The sequence below is a fragment of the Elgaria multicarinata genome, chromosome 4, assembly GCF_023053635.1.
Source record: "Elgaria multicarinata webbii isolate HBS135686 ecotype San Diego chromosome 4, rElgMul1.1.pri, whole genome shotgun sequence".
NCBI classification, from domain to species: domain Eukaryota; kingdom Metazoa; phylum Chordata; class Lepidosauria; order Squamata; family Anguidae; genus Elgaria; species Elgaria multicarinata.
The window spans coordinates 73,918,871-73,934,873 of NC_086174.1; the positions used below are offsets into that span (position 1 = coordinate 73,918,871).

Below are 16,003 nucleotides of genomic sequence, written 5' to 3' on the forward strand. Positions count from 1 at the left end.
AAATCTTTTTTAAAAAAATTTCCTCCGTATTCTCTTAGCAGATTTTGAGGGTATGCACTGATCTGCGGGAAGGAGGTGGAATCACCCCCTCCTTGGTCTGCTAGCAGCTGTTCTGTTGATGGGAGGGAACTGAATACCAGTCACGGTCTCAAAATAATGTGACTTACGTCAGCCTTTCAAATGAATCCAGAAAAACTATTAGCAATCTTATGATAACAACCTGGTTCACATGATCACCTCAGCCCACCAAGGCTTATTTAAGCTACGGGGAGTTGTGGTGTGTGCTGGGCGGCTTTTGAACATTCAAGCCACAACTGCAGCTTGTTGTGTTGTCCGAACTCAGTAAGGGTGGGTTGTTGATGTGGTTGACAAACCACCCCAGAACCCATGGACTCTTTTAGGGTTGTGGGTCTGAACCCTCACCAGGTTTGGACCACACAACAAGATGCAGTTGTGGCCTGAATATTCAAAATGGCTGCACACACATGCTGCAGACCACCATGGCTTCAATAAGCCACGGTGGGCTGCTTGATCGTGCGAATAGGCCCTGATGGCATTTGCCAGTGGGGCAATATATACATTTAACAAATAAATAATAAATAAAAGTGATGACGATAATACAACATAAAAACAAAAGTGATGATATGCCTCTACTAGCATGTTAATTGATATCATCTCTTCCTAGGCTTCAATTCCAACAATTATTTAAATAAACCTTTAGAGAAATGCCTCAAAGCCTAAGATGTTCCACTTTCCACTGCCCTGTTGCATGGTTCAGTAGGCAATTAGCAGTCAGATTAAGTTAGAAACAAGGGGCAGAATTCTTTATTGCTTTCACAGGCAATCAACTCTACATGATCCCACTCTGGCATCTCAAAACATCTGAATCAAACTGTGAAGATCAAAGTTACAGACTACAATTTTCAGGCTACATAGATTTGGACCTAAAGACCACAGCAGTATTTGGTGAAACAATCCCTACTATTCTGTCCTGAATGTTTTTGTTTGTTTAAAAGTCAAAATTATATTATAGCTGTAGGAGAAAGTTTATTTTTCTTAAGTGAAATGAAATAAGGGATTTGGAAGATATGTATTACATATATCAATAATTTCTAGCTTGAAAGAAGGACTTTCAAAAAGCAGGTGGGTTGGTAAAAGTAAGAAACATTTTAAACCCTGTTTAAAATGCATAACTACAGTGAATGGCTGTAGTGCTGTAGCTACGTTTATACATGCATCACATTCTTAGCTATTTCTTGTGCAATACAAAATAAATCAAACCAAACATTTAATGTGGACTACCTTTCAGAACACATTTAAGATTCCAAACTTTTGATCACTGATTTATGGAACTTTACCTATTGGCACAAGGGGAACTCTAAATGTTAAAGCAGACATGAAGATAGTTGTGCCAGTTAAGACAGAAGCACTGATTTAGCCAGATGTTCCCAGAAGGGGCCAAGGATGTGCAATTCTTTATTTAGCAGTTCTTTATTGGTGCCACAGCAGTTTCAGTGAGTAAAAGAGTGACTTTTATTCAACAGTTAATTATTTTAATGACACATAGGCAGATATTTCCTATTATGCAAAGATAGTGTTTAATTTATGCACTGACCCTTTAAAAGTTATTAATAGTGAATGAGAGATAGCAATGCTCACAGACATAAATGAAGCTGGCATAAAATACTGTGCTTATACATTCCATTTAATTGTACATAAAAATAATGTTTTGTGCAGAAGGTTTTTTTAAAAAAACAAGGCTTTCCCTATCCCATTTTATTCAAGTAGTCTCTTAGACCTAAGGTTTATCCCAGGATCGTCCCGCGGTCATCCCTGCCTGCTCCCAGGATCCCCTGGGTGTCATTTACATGAAGAGGGATGACCCCGGGACGATCTTGGGATAAACCTGCTAAGGCCCCATTTTTTATAAAGACATTTCTAGACTACCTTTTGGTCCTAGTAAGGGCATCTAAGATGAATTACAAAACAAAAACAAAAATATAACAGAATTAAAACAAAATATTAAAACCAGGGGACTAGACAGGAAGGGAGAAAATAGAGTATTAAAACAAGAAGAAGCAACCATTAAAAGCCAGTCAGAATAAATATGTTTCTGTCACCCACTAAAAATCAGAGACAGGCCTATTCTAAGCTTCCTTGGGAAGCAATCTCATAACTGGAATGCTGCCACAGAAAAGACCTTGCCCTGTATTCCCAATTGATTCTCCTTTGTTAGTGGGCCATACAACAGGGCCTCAAAAACCGATCACAATTTACAGGCAGGATGATATGGAAGGAGGTCTTTCAGCTATCTTGGTTCTGATCCACTTAGGGCTTTACAGGTAAGCATACACAACTTTATTAGGCCCCAAAACAAATCAGAACCCAGCAAAATGTATATAAGACTGATGTAATATTGTCTGCAAAATGCACTAAGTAAGCAGTATGAAACAGGGCCTCCATTTGCTGCATTTTGCACCAGCTGTAGTATCCAAACAATCTTGAAGAGCAGTCTAAAGTAGAGTGCTTTCCATTAATCTAATCAGGAGGTGACCAAGGCATGTACCATTGTGACCAGATCTACCTTCTCGAGGAAGGAACGCACCAGCCAAAGCTGGCAGAAGCACATCAAGCCACGGCAGTCACCTCAGCATTCAGAAGCAATGCCAGATCCAGCAGCACCCAAACAGTGAAGCTGATCCTTCAGAGGAAGGGCTGTCTTGTCCAGAACAGGGTGTACTTCCAATCCTGAATTAACTTGTCTAGTAAACAAAAGAACTTGTTTGGATTAAGCCTCAATTTGTAAATCTACTTTCAATCCGTCAGTTCATTCAGGAAATGGTTCGGAGCGATGAATTGGAAAAAAGAGAGTTCTTGACCAATTGGAAAAAAGAGAGAGAGAGAGAGAGAGATGGGTATCTTCAGCATATTGAGACCCAAATCCCAATGATCTCCCAGTGGTTTATTTATTTATTTATTACATTTTTATACCTCCCAATAGCCGAAGCTCTCTGGGCAGTTCACAAAAATTAAAACCATAATAAAACAACCAACAGTTAAAAGCACAAATACAAAATACAGTATAAAAAGCACAACCAGGATAAAACCACGCAGCAAAATTACTGAGAGAATAAAAAGGTCTTCAGTTGGCGATGAAAAGAGTACAGTAGGCACCAGGCAGACCTCTCTGGGGAGCTCATTCCACAACCGGAGTGCCACAGCGGAGAAAGCCCTGCTCCTAGTAGCCACCTGCCCCACTTCCTTTGGCAGGGGCTCACGGAGAAGGACCCCTGTAGATGATCTTAAGGTCCGGGTAGGTACATATGGGAGGAGGCGTTCCTTCAAATAACCTGGCCCCAAACCATTTAGGGCTTTAAATGTCAATACCAGCACTTTGAATCGGGCCCGGACCTGGACTGGCAGCCAATGAAGCTGGAAAAGGACTGGCGTAATGTGATCTTGCTGGCCAGTCCCTGTTAGTAAACGGGCTGCCCTGTTTTGTACCAGCTGAAGCTTCTGGACCGTTTCATGTAAATTTAAGAAGCATAGGGGATAAAACAGAGTTCTAAAGAACCCCACAGGCCAATGACCAAGGGGCTGAGCAATAACTCCTGGCACCAACTTCCAAGACTGTTCAACCAGCTAAGACTAGGATCACTGTAACATAGAGACCACAATCTCCATACCAGCCAAACATCCCAGAAAGATACCGTAGTCAATGGTATGCAATGTCACAGAGAGGCCCAGCAGAGATGTATTCCCCCTATATAGTTCCCGCTGTAAGTCATGAATGGCTGTTTCAGTCCTAAAACAAGAAATGAACTGAGATTGGAAAGGATCCAAAAACTCAAATTCATCCAAGAAAGTCTCTTGCCAATGCAAGTTAAAAGCACAACACATCTTGGTCTTCAAAAGGTCCCACAGGACTGGTTTTTGTGACCAGAGGAAAACAACAACAACCCATAACTATCGGTTTTGAAAATATGTCTAGGATACAGAAAAGAGAAAAGAAGCAGGAGGAAGTTACTAACACAAAGATACTCTGAAATTCAAAGTTACTTTGACAGTCTTTTGAAATAAAGTTTAAAAGAAATACAGAATTCAGCGGACTATTTGAGGCTAAACTAGCAGTAGAAGAACCAGTCTGAATGGGCCCACCTCTGTTCAATCTAGATTAGGCTCACCTCAAATTATTATTTTAGGCTTGTTCTCAATCAGTCAATTGACCTTCCCAGGGGAAATGGAGGAACATACAGGACTTAAGCCCAAGTGCCCCACTTCTAGGAGGTCTTCACTTGCAAGTCCCCTCGTCCTTAACAGGACAAGTTTGGAACAGCGAGGACAGAAGAGAAGGGGATGATGGCTCTGTCAAAGACATTTGGCGGCTTCCAAATTGATGACATAAGTTCAAATGCCTCCTGTTCCAAATTTGCTGCCATCACTAGCTGAAACTGAAAATCTACAACCTGGTTTCAGTGCAGTTTTTTCTGTTTGTGGTCTTCTTTTCATAGGGGGAAGAGACTGTGTCATCATAACTTGCCACAGGAATATATACTTTGTTTGTAAATTAGTATATGGAGTAGTGTGGATTAGAATTTGGCTGAACTCAAAATAAAGAAGTGGCTCACCTTACGAGGTGGGGGCCCATGGTCATCCAAGTAAGTGGAATTTCCTAGAAAGAAAAAAGTGAGATGTTAACATTAAAATGTTAAAGTGCCAGAAATTAAGCAAATGACAAACATGGGGTAACCAATTTCTAACAATGGTTTATATTAATCCAAAGAAATATAATGCTTTTTTTTTGGCAGAGGTTTCTATATGACATAGAGTAGCCATCCCCAACCTGATGCTGTCCAGATGCGTTGCCCATGCTGTGGATGATGGGGACTGTAGTCTAACATATCTGGAGGATACCAGTTTGGGGAAGACTGAAAGATTGCTCAACTTCTAGTTTTCTTGAAGAGAATAGTAGTTCCATGTATGGGTTGTATAGGATTCCCTTAGCAAGGATGCTCCCACTCCTGGTTACATTGAGTGAGTGTGTGCATTCAAGCAAGCTCCCAGGAGGGAAAGATTTACAGCTACTGCTGGTATTCTGCCATCTGAAGCATTTATTTGCTTTCACACAGCTCATTTATAATATTTTGGGTGGAAATTTTGGGTGGAAAGGGTTTTGTTGGGATGCCCTATACTGGAATCACATATAAAACTTGTCATAGATTTATAAAATGAGATTTTAATTGTTTCTATGTGGCCTTTGTAGTTTCTAACTGAATCTTAAAATGCATTGATTTTAACAATACTTTTCCCCCCATGGCTTTTCTTCAAAGCCACAAAATGCATTAGTTATCATTGATATGAAAGTAAGAGCTCTTCATTCTATTCCAGATGTTATAGTGAACACTTGTCCTTGTATGACTAATTCTTTCAGAATGTCTGTTATTTAGGCCAGGGAGCTCTTTTTCTCTATCCAGAAAAACCCTGGAATTCGAGATTTCATCCAAAGTATTGCTATCTGAAGCTAAAATAAACTCTTCCTATGAAATGCATATAAAATATGACTGACATGAGGTTTGTAAAGATGCTAAACTATATTGACAATTCATACCAGAATTCCTATAAATTCTAAATGCTTATGTTATAACCTATTTCATAAATACATAAATTAAATGAATCCTTAGTAATCACAGTATTTTAAAATATGTTCTTAAAAGTAGGACTATTTTATACCTTGATAATCTTATATTTATATAATCTTATATTAATCTTATACCTTATATTTAAGTAATTAAAAAAAAGCTTCTAATGATCGGGACTCCATAATTTCCTCTGTTGTACTTCAATGTGCAACTAGTTTATGCTGTAAAATATTTCACGTTCTATCATCTAAATCTTTATGCCATTTCAATAGTTTTAACATTTCTTCCCTTTTTGCATTCTGGCACAAGGCATCACAGGGTTGTCGTTCAATCCCATGTTCCACAGGAAGTAAAAGACATTGCCAGCATCATGTAGTGGGAAATGGAGAGGCTCACAGGGCCTTTCTGATGTTCTTTGGAAGCCAATGCTGATTGTTATCTTTCCCTTCTAGTCCATGGTGAGTTTTTCCCTCCTCAGTGGGAGAGCAGAAAGGGTAGCAGGTGGCAGAGGTCCTGCATATTCAGGCTACTCCAGCATTCATTTTGAATTCTCAAAGGGCCAGATTCATTTTCAGGATGAGTACCAACTCCTCACCCATATCTAATACGAACTTCACCCACCTCAGAACTTTCTTTAAGAATGAGATAAAGATAGATGAATCAAAAACTGGGATATGCTATATTATTTGCATTTATTTCTAAGTGATATAAAAATGGAATATAGATTCATTATTTCTGTATAGCCATATAGATATGGATAGCATTAACGCACACGCACACACACATTCTGTCAGTTGCACTAAATTTATATTAATTCTCTTTTCAACACTAGCAAAAGCCTAAGTCACCCTATGAGCCAGCTATTAGTACACACTAATTTTCCTTAACAACGAGGTGTCTGTATGAAGAAGCAAACCTCTCTGTAATTAAGACAGCCAACAGAAAGCTATTGATATAAAAAGAGTGATCCTAGCATTCTCTTAGTTTCACAAGTATTCTTTACACCATGTTAAAACAAGAAATCTTTCAGTCTACACAGATACTTGAAAGTAAACAGCACATCAATAGTTCTGTAGATCATGTACAAACATAGCTATCTTTTATGATACCAAAACTTTAAAAAAATAACAGGAGAAATTTATTGGTTTTTCGGACTATGTTTCATGCTCTTAAGATGAGAAAACACCATCACTTCTGAACAGAGATCTCGTATTAGCTGTCATGAGATAAAGGATCTCCTATATTTAAACAATAAGCAGGGAACAGCAAACATTATTATTATATTTATTTATTTATATAGCACCATCAACGTACATGGTGCTGTACAGAGTAAAACAGTACTGCCCTTTGTGGTAAAACAGCATAAGAGAGAGAGAGAGAGCACAAATATTGCACCCTGGACCAAATCCTGTTTCCTCAGGGATGCTACCTAGCCTACCAATCAACAACCCAGTATTCAAGTATGCATAAAACACCTTCATGCATGATACACATGAAAAGGCTCCACATTATTAATGTGAAGCCAGGCCACAACACTGTCCCTTCCTTTGCATATAAGATGTGAAGGGGGCTAGAGTGGGATAGGAAAGTAAATAAGAGGAAATTAAAGAGCACAGTAATGAAAAATGCTTATGTCCTGCTTCGTAGGGTTTTTCTCTCTCTCCCATAGCTGCTGCCTCTAACCATCAAAGGGATGCAACCCACAGTACTCTTCAGGCAGCTTGATACCGAGTTCATTCACTCACATGCAAACTAACTTCATACATACTAAAACAGAAAACCTATGACCCTCCAGATGTTGTTGGACTTCGACTCTTATCAGCCCAGACAGCATAGCCAGAGACCAGGGATACTAGGAGTTGTATTCCAACATCTGGAAGGCCACACAGGTTCCCCATCACTGTACTAAATATGGAAACATTTATTTTCTATGTTGAAGCCCTTCATACAAATTCCAACCCAGCACAGTTGTTTATATATTTTCTGACTGATACACACACATGCACAAAGTAACACACACTGCTTTTAAATGCTGTGTAAATTGTATTTTCATTCTTTCATTACATACTGAGCTCCTATTTAAATTGTTTTACTGTAGATGATCCACAACCATATCAGTGATAGACTAAGAATTATAATAAGTGAATTTGTTTGCTTTAGTGATCTTGTTATATTATTATGTATGTCATTCCATTTAAAATGCACCCCTTCCCCTCCCTTACCAATCATCTGTGGACAGAGAGGCACAATGATATCTTTGCTTCAGGAGCAAAAGATTGCCCACTACTGGTAAAGAAGCACTTTTTTGTTTTACTAAACTTACACAGTATTTCAATGCAGTTCTATACCCCAACATGTGCATTTACATTCTGTTAGTATAAATGGGTGAGAAATTAATATTTATTGTTTTCCATGGATTTCTGAGAATACCACCATAAGAATGTAAGCAAGGGGAAAAGATTTGCTCACACAGGCATTCCATGTGCCCAGCAGAGCTCCTATACACGATTTGCTGCTATATCAGGGTTACACAACCTAATTCCAGTTAAATCTGGCAGTGCAGATTTTATTTTAAATTAACTGGTGAGCAAAACCACACAGGCACTCTCAGGATATGTTGCTGGCCACCATCACTGTGTACAAAATCATTTGGAGAAATCTACCGTAGGCATAAACAATATTCTTTCTACTTAACTTGCCAGAAAAATAATTAAGTAAAAGCAAGGCTACAGAGTCGTAATAACAAAGATAAGAGAAAGCAGCAAAGCAAAAACTAGTAATGGTGGAAAGAGCATTATAATTGTATCTCAGTAGAATTCACAAGAGCTTAGTTTTACCCCAAAATAATCCAAAAATATTTTTACATTATTGTAAGTATCAATTAAGATCTTCATTTCTAGTTTCTTTTCTATAAGCCTCTGATTTTGGCTCAGCAAATGACATAGGAAGTGCACATGGATTAAACAAGCTTCACTTCAAAGGCAATGCTAAGCTGCTTTTTCTACAGTCATTTTACCAAATGTTTTGTGATACACTTGGATTCCATTCTTAATTTCCTAACTAGCATCATAGGAGTATTCTTTTAATGCAGCTTCAAATCTTACAAGTAGATGCATTATGCTAGATCCATTATTCTAGCCCATGGAAGTTCCCCATTCAGTGGCCCTGGCCCCTCTGCTACTGAAGGGAAGTTTTATCTTCAATCAGCTGCATTTCCCTAAAGGGGCAGAGGACTAGGGCAGAAAGCTGCTGAATGGTCCAGTCCTGCTTCTTTCTGAGCCTTTTTCTGTTGAGGCTTGTCCTGCCTACTTTTGAGGCTTTCCCTGCTTATTTCTGAGGGGACATGATACTCATGCTTTACTTCTCAATAACTGTACAGAGGCTTGGTGTTTAAGATGCTTTTTAAAGTGATGCTGAGCGATTTTTTGCTGAGTAGATATGCAGACGTTCGCTCTGCTTACTTCTGTGTAGACATGCAGAGGCTTGCCCTGTTTACTTGGAAATAGATGTGCTGCTCATGCTTTCTTCAGAGTAGACATGCTTCCTACTATAAACTGCTAACAATTAAGTTAGCAGGGGGGTGGTTTTTCAGCCCCATCTGCTTTCGCCTGTGGCCTTGCACACCACTGGAATGTGGCTGCCCTCAAGAGTTTCTCCAAAATGGAGCTCAGCCCTTGAGCTGAAAAAGATTTGTCACCTCAGTGTTCATCTTCCTATGCCAGTGCTAAGTTAATTTGCTAAATTTGTGACGGCTCAGCATTTTAAAAACCTGGCTATGAAGCAGCTTTACCAAAATTGATACTCCAAACATTTTAGATAAGCCTTATAGTGTAACATATGCACAGCTGTGTAACATATGAACAGCCATTATTTGTTAATCAGATTCAGACACATTTCCTCAAAGGAACGCTTTTCTGGAGATGCCCCATTCCCCCAATATTCAAATCACAATATATTGTGAGGAAACTGCTTTTTTCTTCTTCAGCTAGTAGGAGTTCTATTTGGCAGTGATGGGCACACTTCTGACTTGTGATATCTATTTTGGTTTTTTTACTAGAAACCTGAGATCAACCAACTGAAACTGGCTATAAAAGACATACATTTATAACTAAAGAATTAATGAATTCGTTATTCAATAATTTTGAATATCAGGAATGAATGAAGCTCACAATCCTTCCACACCAACATCCACTGCTAACTATCTCAAACATTTATTTCAGCAATATAGTTGGAATGTGGTCATTCTATTGCTCCTACTGTTAAAAATTAGGAGTCAGAAATCCTTGCCAATCTACTACAACTCATCCAGAGATCTACCACTAGTTCCAAATCTACTTTTCAGCCCCCCCTGCTGTTTGGAATATAGTTGTGCCAGTGTTACAGGTACATACCCAGATAGTGTGCATGACTGCCAATGAGTGACAACTTTCCCTCCCCATGTCATCCTGTGATCTTTCTAAGGCCACTACTCAGTCTGGAAAGACAGGATTTGGGTTATAAAGCACCCAGATTGTTTGAATCCCAGAAGCCCAGTATTGAGCCTTTGCATTGAAACTTGGGCTTGCTGGTGGAGGTGAAACTGATGGGTATTTGCTTCTTCAAACAATGCATAATTAATATACAGAATTCACTGCCCCAAGTAGTGGTAGTAGCCACAGCTTTAAAAGGGAGTTAGACACATTAAGGATGATAAGTTTATAATGACTAGTTGACTATTAGCTATGATGACTATATAGAACCTCCATATTCAAAGGCAGTCTGAGTGTGCGTGTGTGTGTGTGTTTATCTGTGTGTGTATGCAGGCTGTCTTCATGCCCTTTTCACAGACTTCTCAGAAGCAACTTGTTTTCCAGTGTGGGAAGCAGGATTCTGGATTACATTAAAGTTTGGCCTGATTCAGCAAAGCTCTTCTCATGTTCACACTTGGCCTTGAGAATGGACAGTTTCAGTTCCTTCAGTTCTCACACAAATCCCCTTTGTGCAGACTGTACACTCCCTCCACTCATGTGCTGCAGTTTATATCACCCGGTCCTTTCTTAAAAGGAAGAAAACAAACAACAGAATATTCATGCTCTCCCACTGTAGAGCCCAAATGATCTGCTCTACCTCTTTACATTCATTTGTTCACCAGAAAATATTACCTGTATACTAGGAGAAAAATTAAGCAGTACTCTACATGGATTTGAAACTAGGGAAGAATTAATCCTAAATCTTACTAGAAAGTCTCTTGTTTTCAATTATCACTGATGCTTATCTCTATTACTTTTCCTTCCTCAGTAGTTTTCACATTCGTGAAGAAGGCTTTTACTTTCCAGTACATTCTGCTATAAAGCCAATTAACTTTGTAATGTATTTATAGGAAAATTTGGCTAACAGGAATCAAGGTTTATTCTCATCAATTAGGATTATACTAACCATCTACTGAATAGACTTGGCACCAAAAGTTCTCTGATATTTTTTTTAATCAAGAGAGTTTTAGTTCCACCTGCCCACAGGATTTCACTTATGACTACTATTTAAAATGAAATTCAGTGAATTGAGAGAGGAGTACTTGTATACTACACTTGTTCATAGGTGTTTCCATTTACCGTCTCTCTGCTAATGATTAAAGAAATAAAGAGTAGAACAGAGATTTAAATAATTTAAATTACTCTTAAAAAGCATTAATTACTCAAAAAGTTTGTCAATTATGGGCATGTTTTCCCATAAACTAATGTATTCTAATGAGAATAGCAGGCACTCTGCTCATGCACTTCAAATATAAAGATGTTTTTCACTAACTGTGCCAAGATTTAAGTAGGTGTAGCAAGCCTTTCCCACCCACCCCTTCATTTTTGGTCGGTAGCCAAAAACAGAGTATTAAGTGTCCGGCTAATCTCTCTTTCCTCCTTAGAAATGTGTCCACTTATAAAAAGTTAGTTTTATCCATTGCAAATTAATCTAAGTTTAAAGCATAGAATGTTCCTGCTAGCAAAAAACTTTTTGATACTATATGGGAGGGGATGGGGGATTTTGTTTGGGTGGGGAGGCCAGATAATTCTTCAACGAAGCCCACTGAGGACTGGATGACATCATGGAGATGGTCTGAGTCAAAGTTATAACTCCTCCAGCCAGGACCTCAGTCAGGGACCTAACTGAGGAAAGTCCATGTACAGTGTTAAGGTGAATACTCACTGTTACTTCCTATCACTGATCAGAGTAAACAGTGGGGTTCCTCTGGCCTTCATGGGGCAGGGAATGGAAAGGGGTCTCAGCCAAGGCCCAACAGGCCAGATGTGCTGGCCTAGAAGGCCAAAATGGCCTGGAGATTCTCCATAGCTGCTATATGAAGTCTACCCCACTCAAAATAGGGTAAAGGGCTGCCTACAAAATGAGATAGGGACATCAGTTCATGAATTCTCTCTGTGAGCACATATTCTTGCAAATATCAGGGGGCATTGAGGAGAGAACGGGAGAACTCTTGAAGGTTGATGGAAGATTCCTGCTGCCCAAGATTGTACCTGGCAGCATACAGTTATGGGACGTGCTCTGAAATACACAATCACAAAGTTCTGTTCCAAGTGTGGTGCAAGTGGTGAAAGCCAAGAACAAGTTAACCTGCTGACAAAGACATCAGATACACGAAGGATACAGCGGACACTATATTTTAACAGATCCCTTCAAAATCTTGGCAGGCAATTGCATGAGCACATGCAGTTTTGTGATCCATTTGCTTGGCAGCCTCCATCTACTGAGGTATTTTGCTGGTTCTTGAGCTACGGGCATATCAACTACAAGTTTAAGAGGAAAAAGAAGACCATGGCTTAAGTATTCAGCTACAGCCATGGGAAATTCTGCAGCTATTTTTGGCACAATGAGGAGGAAAGTACTTTCTTGGCATCTAACCTGTAAGACATCTCTAGACTGAAGTATTTAACCCGCAAAGCCTGATCTATTAGTACAAGATAGAGCTCACATATATTTTGTTCACCTTTCATTTTGCTTTTAAAAATCTATTTTAAGGTGTTTTATTCTTTTTATTGTATTTTATCTTGTACACCACTCCAAAATTTTGAAAGGGGAGCGGTATATAAATATTGTAAATAAATAAATAAAAATAAGTAAATATATGCAGGTGCACTTTTCCTTTATATCAGCCTACCTTTGCTTTAAGATCATCAGGGGAGGCTCATCTCCAGGTGCCATTATGTGACAATAAGAAAGAGAGCCTTCTCTGTTGTGGTACCCTCTTAAACCAAAACCAAACCTGAAAAGTTTAAGTTTAAGAAAACTGATACAAACAATATATCAAATTTAGGTATAACTATACTTATAATAAAATAATATTAGTAGAAAATATTTTAATCTTAAAGCAAATACATACATTTAAAATTTAAACAGAATAGTCCACATACATCAAACTTCAAACAAAAATCCCCAAACGCATTTCAACCACACAGGTCTTCATCTGTGGGGAAAGGATATGTGGATTTTTAAAAAAATTATACAAATATTAAAACAACTTTTTATGCCCCAGATATAGGCAGTTTCTATCGGACCTGAAAAGCAGAACAAAGAAAACATAATTGCCAAATGCCTATTGTTGCTCTACCCCCTTTCTTTTGAGCCCAAGGTTTTACTCTAATAATGATTATTTACCCAAAGTTGGCTCTTGTGAATCTTCAGGCTTGTAACAAGGAAGATGGGGGACTAGATACTCCCTCCTGTCTTCAAGAGCTGGTGGATAAAGACAACTAATTAGTTTGCAAAGTTGGCAAAGTGTTGTTTTAATTATGCCAACTTTGCATGTATTATATTAGTTTTGGCACCAGTTCTAAATCTATTTGTTTGCCCAGGCACTTAAAATGGTTTAATAAGCTGTTTATGGGCTTTCTATTTTATGTTCTTCCTGCCTTTATTGCAGTATTTGATAGATTTATTTATTACTGTATATTATTGTCTATCAGTGCTTATTACATCAGGGTCTTGTGCAGAAAAGTCACCCCAACTTAGCTGCGCCACATCCTCCCCAATTGGATAAGGCACAACACAGGCAACCCCAAACCTTTGTGCAGTGCACATCACTCACAATGGGGTAAGACCCAACATGGGCAAAGTCACCCTGACCAAGGAAGTGGCTGGAGCAGTCCCACCTACGCCACCAATGCAGTGACTGCAGGTGCACTGGTAGCTGTCAAGACCCCCAAACATGTCCACCAGACCTGTTGTATTCCCCTTCCTGCTTGTGAATGTCCCCCTTCTGTGGACTACCTCCACACTCACTTCAGCAGTGTCAAATCCCAAATGAAGTAGCAGGAAGTCAGCATTGAGAGAAAAAAGAGGCAGTGAAAGTCTACTGATTTGCCAACTTCCTGCTTCCTTGCTAAGCCTTGGATGTGGCTGAAGTGAGGGTTAGAGAGGAAGGCAACAGAAGGAGAGGGGAGAATCCCTAGCAGGGAGGGGAAACTCAGTGGGGTCTGGCAGGCGCCAGGGCACTCACTTAGGGGTCTTGGCGGGTGCCAGGGCACTCATAGGTCATGCATTGCTGACCCCTGCTATACAGGATGAATTAAGCCCTCAACTGCAACCCTATGGAATCATCTGCAGTTAAGAGTCATCCAGCACGCAGAACACGGCAGCAAGAAAACCTCAATCCACACAGTTAAGGCTTTCTCAATAGGTACAGTTTTCTGGTAAATAAAGTTAAGTTTCTGCTTTGTAAGGCAGCTTATATAAAAAATTACATCTGGAATGTGTTTAGTTACGCATAGGACCATAGAGTTGTCTGCATTACATACATGAAACTTGGAAGCAGATAACCCCATGAGCTTGATTGCAGAACCTTGCCAATTACATTATCAAAACTAGCGGTTACTGTAGGGTAATTGAGGTGAATGCAGAATACCAGAGATTTGCTCTGAGCTACATACAATAATGATCTACACTGATAAAACGTTATTATTAAAATTAGTCACAAAGAATTATAATCCAAGTTCTCTTAAACTGGTAGTACAATATGAGCACTTAGAAGAAACTCTTTCATGCCTCCCATGTGCACCTGCTTCTTTTTATGTTGCTGACAGATCAGTGAGTAAATTTCATGAAGAGATAAGAACACACCAGATGAATTTGGAACCACTGGTTTAGCTGCTGGTTTTATTTTGGGAATTTCAGAATGTGCAGACCAGCTTTAACATTCTACAGTGCAAACAATAATTACTTAGACAGGCTCTATTTCTTTTTGTGTCTCTTTCCTGTTTTTGTTTAGCTTGTAAAACCACAGACGTATGTCATCGCCATGCCAGAAAACTTCAGTAAATTTTGACATGCACACACTACTCATAAAACTCTGCCACTGATCATACCCTTTGTTAAGAAAAATCTTCAAATATACACACGTCTCTGTTGAATACGCCACCTCCACATAGCAACAGAGGCTCAAGCTCAGTTTCTTGCCATCCTGGTGCATCTAAAATACAGGCAGTAAATACTTACTTATACAACTCGCTGTGCTGGAATAAGCCCCTTAACTTACCTAAACGTCTGATCTGTCAACACACACAATTAATCAAAGACTGAAATGAACTGAAGGAAAAGGAAAAATGTAGCAATAAAGGGAGGCTTGTCTCACTTCTCTTTCAACAAGTTACTAAACTGAGAGGTGATTTCACTCTACTCAATTTTTCTATACTAGGCTCATAGCGTGCTCTATGCACCTGCTGCTCCTTATGTCTCTGCTGGTACCTCTGTCCTGGTTGTCCTGTCTTCTTGGGTTCTTCATCTCTGTATGTATCTGCTAGAGAAGTAGCAGAGACATTAGGGAGAGGAAGGAAGAGTGGTGGGAGGTGAAGAGGCCTATGTGGCCCATAGAGTTCTTATTGCAGATGTGGATGAGGTGTCAGTTTCCCTTCTGTTAAGGGGTAATACATAGGAAACTGCCTTTATATCGAGTCATTGGTCCCTCTACCCCTGTATTGTTGACACTGAGTGGAAGTGGCTATTCAGGAGAGTCCTACCAGGAGATACCAGGATTTGAACCTGGGACTTCTGCATGGTTCTGCATAGTTCAGTAGTAGAAAACTCTACTAATGAACTATGCCCCCAGTAGCTCAGTCTAGGAATAGAAAACCAAAACCAAAATGGACAAGAATCTCAAGAGGAAACACCATAGTATCAGACCGCACAAAGCAGAGGACATTTTGGTAAAGGTTTTTATTCATTACATTAATGTCCAGCCTTTCACTGAGAAGCTAAGGCTTTTATATGGATTAGCCCATATTATCACAACAGCCCTGTGAAGTAGATTAGGTTGAGAGAGTGTACAGCTGGAATAGGGTCATACAATGTGGTTCATGCCTGTGTGGAAATGTGAAGCAGATTCTACT

General features: G+C 39.3%; 1 protein-coding gene across 1 annotated transcript in view; it reads right to left on the bottom strand.

The window, feature by feature from the left end:
* UST (uronyl 2-sulfotransferase) overlaps positions 1–16,003 on the bottom strand; it is a 114,667-nt gene that overhangs the window by 75,233 nt on the left and 23,431 nt on the right. Inside the window, exon 2 of the mRNA XM_063124554.1 lies at positions 4,629–4,672. Within this exon, the coding sequence (XP_062980624.1) occupies positions 4,629–4,672 (44 nt within the window). The remainder of the gene's footprint in view (positions 1–4,628; positions 4,673–16,003) is intronic.